The sequence below is a fragment of the Athene cunicularia genome, assembly GCF_003259725.1.
Source record: "Athene cunicularia isolate RWA chromosome 1 unlocalized genomic scaffold, athCun1 chr1_part1, whole genome shotgun sequence".
NCBI lineage: Eukaryota > Metazoa > Chordata > Aves > Strigiformes > Strigidae > Athene > Athene cunicularia.
In genome coordinates, this window is record NW_020799091.1 from 17,832,302 (window position 1) to 17,838,301 (window position 6,000).

General features: G+C 36.9%; 1 protein-coding gene across 8 annotated transcripts in view; it reads left to right on the forward strand.

Moving 5' to 3' along the window:
* Window positions 1-6,000, forward strand: part of ZMYM2 (zinc finger MYM-type containing 2) — a 98,256-nt gene that overhangs the window by 89,240 nt on the left and 3,016 nt on the right. For all 8 annotated transcript variants that reach the window (XM_026841156.1, XM_026841226.1, XM_026841216.1 and 5 more), the window contains 3 exons: window positions 2,066-2,180; window positions 3,273-3,524; window positions 3,905-4,025. In XM_026841156.1, the coding sequence (XP_026696957.1) occupies window positions 2,066-2,180; window positions 3,273-3,524; window positions 3,905-4,025 (488 nt within the window). The remainder of the gene's footprint in view (window positions 1-2,065; window positions 2,181-3,272; window positions 3,525-3,904; window positions 4,026-6,000) is intronic.

The following is a 6,000-nucleotide window of genomic DNA, read 5'->3' on the forward strand; positions in this document are numbered from 1 at the left end:
TTCAAAGGAAGAGAATGTAGAAGGCATAGGTTAGAAAAAGAGCACTTTCCCCATCAGCCAGTGTTACTGCACTCACTGTAGGTTAAGTACAGAGCTTTTCCTCATGGGTGTAATATGGTTTGAGTACAGGGGAAGTGCTCAGAAGTCATCAAGTCTTAAGTTATATTTTTGACTCTGTAAAATAACTGTATTTTCTTAAAGGAAGCACTTAGAAAAATCTATTCCAGAAAACTGGTCCCTGAGTCATATGGTATATTTTCTCAGTTTATGCTCATTTGCAGCTGAAATGGTTTTGATAACTCTGATGTACTGATCCTGAAAAACAATCACACTTAAAAATAAAGGTTGTTGCTTGGTCAGGTGGGCATCTAGGGGAGAGTGTTCATCTAGAAGAAGATGTTAGCCTGCCTTGCTCCCCTGCTGCTTTGTGGCCTTCATTATTTGTCCCAGTACAGGCTGGGGGGGGGGTTGGGGTGGTTTGGTTTTTTTTTGGTTTTGCATGTGTAATAAGGGCGCTGTTTGGGCAAAATTCAGGCTGATGGAGCTTGGCAGATGTCTGTTGGAAGATGCTGTGAGCAGTGATTCCGCCTGTTCTCCACTGTGGGACTTGGAGTCCTGTCCAGTTCCTTCCTGATTGCTGTGGTTTTGGTAGATCTCATCTCAGGTGGGAACTGCTTATGCTAATCCTGCCTCTGCTAGAGTTTGTAGAGTAGCAGAGCATTATGATGTGGAAATGAAGGTCTGTGGATGCCTGTTAGGTATTGTGTATCAGGGGAGACTTCAACACACAACATCATTGTGCTAGTGGTCTGGGGTGCTTCACAGATTGCTACTGGGAATGTCAGGGTTTAGCCACTTACTCTGAATCAGGAAAGAGAGTATTTTTAGTTGAGTTCTTACAGGCTTGTGTGATAATTAGTTTTGAACCAGATTTCAGTCATTTCAGTTTAACTGCCAGCATTAAGTGTGAGTGTTTAATATGAACCAGAGAAAAAGAAAATTCATAGAGGAGAAATGCCAGGAAACAGGGGCAAACCCCATGAAGCTTATAGCAAGATGTATTGTCTGGTTTAGAATTGCTTTATAAACTGATATGTATAGAAATAAGCACATTTTGGGGAAAATTGTGATTTGAAATATTAGTTAAATGTATCATATAAAATAGTTATCTAAATGAAGATGTGTTGGAGAGTTCTAAGAAGTGTATTCATTCATTTTTCCTTATTATAAAACTAAGTGCAAAGATAAGGAAGTCAAGATATGCTGAACTGTCTAGTATAAATGAGTGCTGTGTTTAATTTTATTTCAAGTATGTGTACAGAAATAGATGCTATTTCCAGAAGTGAGTATATTTTTTGTGTCTGTCATTTTATTGTATTCACTAACAACAGACTTGTTCACACAGAGATAACATGAAGTGGAAAATTTAAGAAGCCAATCCTCTGTTTCTTAGAAATGTTTCCATAGAGGATAATGTCAAATACTAGTATAGCCCTCAGCCATTAATTCTTGGTAAAGGTTCAAAAGAGTTTCTGTCTGTAAGGTCAAGAGGGTTAAGTTAATTAGATTGCAGACTAGGCAGGCACCTTGCACCATCCTATCATTTTTCTCGCACTGCTGCATATCATTACCACAAATATATGGGGGTTTTTTTTGCTCCATGTCGAAGATGCTTTTTTCAGTATCCAGAGTTCACATTTAAAATGGCAAATACTTGCTTTTTTTTTTTTTTCTCTGAAGACCTAGGTAGAAGAAGAGATAAATTAATTGGATTTTTTTTTAATGACTACCCATTCATTGATACACTGTTGCACGCAGGAAATTTTGGAGAAAAATGTTAGAGTTCTAATCAATCTGTGATTCATATCCAGTTAGAAATTTACAACATGCGTTATATTAGAGGTAACTCTTAACTGCTAATTATTGGAAAAGTGTTATTGCTTTATTGTTAGATACTGTTTTTTCATAAAAGTGAATTGAAAGCATTGTACTGAAAAAGAACCCTATAGCACAGGATTTGTTCTAATCTGGAATTGTAAATATTGTCCCTCTCTCTTCTCCATAGTATTTATATGGAAGTAACCGAAAAGACAACATATTTATTGATCCAGTCTACCAGACATTTGAACAGGAATTAAATAAAATCCTCAGAAGTTGGCAGCCGAGCATACTTCCAGATGGTAATTTTCTTTTTGGTCACGTATGTTTTACATCTCTTCATAGTTCTGTATTCTTAAGCATGTAGATATATACAAACATTTTATGCATTGCGATAGTAATTAATTAAAAATCATAAATATATCATCTAAGAGTTCAATTAAGACTTGTTTTGTTTAAGACTCTTATTGTCTTGTTTCTTGATAATCCATGCTGCAAGACTTGATTTTGCCACTGCCTGTTAATCTTAAACTGACTATACATTTTTAGGAGAAAAAGTTAGAATAAGCACCTGCTCTTCTACCTGTACTTTTTACCTAAGCTGAATTTAGTTTTTGCCCATTTTTTCCCAGATGGGAAGCAAACAGGCAGGTACCGGACTGTGTGTGGCTAGGGCTAACGAGCTATGTATTTTAGTCTTTCTCAGCTGGATTGGAAAGACTCTCCACTATGGTCCTTCTGCTCAGGAGGATTATCAGTTCATGGAGAAAACAGGAATTTTCCCCAGCAGATCAATGTTGGTGCTGAACTGCAGGACACTCTTTCTTCCATCTTTCTCACAATTTTCTCTTGAATGAGGGCTTGTCTTTACCAGCCCTTTTCCACTCTCTTCTTGATACTGGCTTTCCTCTGTATAGGGCCCTCCCTATACCCTGGTAAGGTCCAGGAGTGGTTTCCAAGTGAGATATCCATTACTAATAAGAAAGAAGAAGGTAGAGCTATTTGGAAGCCTTGCCTGAGCAGAATAAGATGAACTCAAAAATATGCTTCTTATGAAGGGATTAAGAATAGCCCCTTGAACATTTGTTTTTATGTAATAATATGAAGGAGCCACATGTAAGCAGTACTGTTGTAATCGCAATCACAGAAATGTGTTCTGTGTGAAATTGCCTATACTGATATGTCCCACTGGGTGTCTCTTCCTGAAACAGGGAGTGTCTGTGTCTTTAAGAAGTAGTTTTGAGGGTGTGGACGTATAATTAAATATGCTTAATTAGAGGCTTCTTGCATGAGCATTTTGTTAAATTTTACAGGAAATATAAACTTGATTCTTTTGCACCTGGACAGTTTATGGGCTAATCCATTGTATTTTATCTAATATTCTTTTTTCAAAGGATCAATATTCTCTCGAGTTGAAGAAGATTACCTGTGGAGGATTAAACAACTAGGATCACATTCACCGGTTGCTCTTCTGAATACTCTGTTCTACTTTAACACTAAATATTTTGGCCTAAAAACGGTGGAGCAGCACTTAAGACTTTCTTTTGGCACTGTTTTTAGACAGTGGAAAAAAAATCCTCTAACATTGGAAAGCAAAGCTTGTCTTCGATATCAAGTGTCTTCCCTGTGCAGAGCTGATAGTGAAGGTACTATGGCAGTTCCAAAATAAGTATTGCAGGAGCATCCACATTGTGCTTCTGAGGGACATCTGGGCGCCTTGCCAGGAGCCAGACGTCTGCCTTTGCATAAAGTTTAGCAGCTTTCGGCTCCTGGATCTTTAATTGAAGTGTGTGGTCCATGGAGACTACAGGGTCTCTGTGTTAAATGATCCTTTTGAGCCCACTGGTCTCCATGCTAAATGCTGTGTCTTTGTTGTGGCTGTGGGTTGCATTTCCAGTTTGCAGATATGCATAGTTGTGGCAACCCCATTGCAGTACTTGGTGGGCTGCCCACTCAGGGAAGTCTACTGAAAAATGTAAAATGAGATCATGTTACAGCTTAGATGTTGTTGATTTTCTTCTTAAAGATAAAATTACTACTGGAAAAAGGAAACATGAAGATGATGAACCAGTATTTGAACAAATTGAAAACACGTCTGATCCAGCTAGATGTCCTGTGAAAATGTTTGAGTGCTATCTGTCTAAAAGGTAAGCATGATACGGGGTAATACAGAAGTGGTCTAGAGTAGACCTGCTACAAAAGGGAAATGCTCTGATGCAACATGAAATACTCTCAAGCAAAGGGAGTGGATTGAGATATTCTGAAAAATTGAAATATCCAGTTCTGTATCTGGACAAAATGTGCAGAAAGTGTAGGAGCAGCAGAGTACCTCAGTGCTAATTGCCAAGGACTCCATCTGACAGTGACAGTATGATTCAGTTTTCTTACCTGGAAACACCAAGTATCTCTGCAGGGAATTACCAGCAAAGGATCTGGTGGGTTTTACTACTGAGGGTTTTGTTTGTGAGGTCGCTGTCTCTTCAGTAAGAATTTGATTGAGACAGGGGATTTGCTTCATGTTAAGTCATCAGGAATCTGAAATGTGTAGATATCTGAGATATCTAGTTTTAAAGCACACTTAAAATATTTTGTAGTAGAAAAAAAATACTACTGACAGTAATCCAGCACTTAGAAATAGTTTGTTTCCTTCCAATCTGCACAGAAATTAATACATTTTAAAAAAAAAGCTTAGAAAACCCTTTAAAAACTTTTAATTTACCATCTAAGTGTTTTGGAAGTGTTTGAAAACAGGATTTTTTGGGAAATACTTTAATTTGAACAGCCATTTGAGCAACTGATTTTAATGTAGATTTTATGTAACTCTTAAGTGTTACATAGGTGAGTGATACCAAAGAGATAAAATCACACTGTATATACAACACAATCAATGAAATTAAGTATGAGACCCAACATGTGTTAGGAAACAGCATCTTACTCTTTAAAGGTGAAGAAAGAGTTTACCACAATGTAGGCAGAACTGCAAGCATATGATGTTATAAAGAGAAACAAGTAAAGAGTAACTTGTGGTCTGTTAATGTGAGCACCTGGTTTTCATCAACTCAGTTAATTCTGATTGTTGTGGGGTTTGGGGTGGGTTTTTTTTTGCCTTCACACTATTTACTGTTAGGGTTTGTAGAGGATGTATTGTTAAAAAGTTGAAACTGGATTTTTGTACTGAATTACACAGCCAGCAGGGAGGAAACAACAATTTTTTTTTCTTTAGAAAAATCTCAACTTTGGGGAAAAGAATGCACTTAAACCCATTTGTAACATTGCTTACAGTGTGGTTTAAGGTCCCACTGTCTTAAAGATATTGGTCACCATTGCTAACTAGAGCAGCAGACTGCTTCTCCTGGTTCCACTTCTAATAACATATACCTCATGTCTTTTAAATATTTTTAATAAAATATTTAACACTTTGAAAGCTATTGTAAAATTTAAGGTAATATTTTAATTTAAGATAATATTGTAGAACTATAGTAAAATTTAAGGTAATGCCAGCTGTTTGAAATATACTTAGCAATCAGTGAACAGTTGCAGCTGAAATTTCAGGATCCTCTCATTCAGAGCTGTGAACACTGCATCATTGCTTGTTCCTATAAAAATGCTGGCTCGTCAAAAATGTAGGAAGGAGGTTAAAATATTTAAATTATTAGAATATTTTAAACAATCATATTTTGCTTCTTATCTGACTCTCAATCTGATTTACATGACAGCAGAACAAGCCTACAATCACCTCAGCAGATGAAGAGCAACACCTGAAATTTTATCAGCCAGTTTGGGAAGATTAGCTTCCCTTTACTTTAGCTTTATTTTAAAAGCTTTATTTAAAAAAAAAAAAAAAACCAAAAAAAACCCCACCAAAAAAACAAAAACACAAAAACAAAGAAATGTGAAATAGAGTTGATTCCTGAAGTCTGCAGTGTTTATGAAGGATGGAGCATGAGTGAGCACTTCCACATAGAGAATTGAAAATTATTTTCTGAGACCTACCCAAATGGACAAAATTCTAGAATTTCCTTAAATAGGTCAAATGGGTCTTCTCTAGTGGCTTAGAGGATGTGTCCGAGCTGGCTCAAACTCCGAAATACATTGGTTCAGGAATGAGGGGGGGGGGGGGGG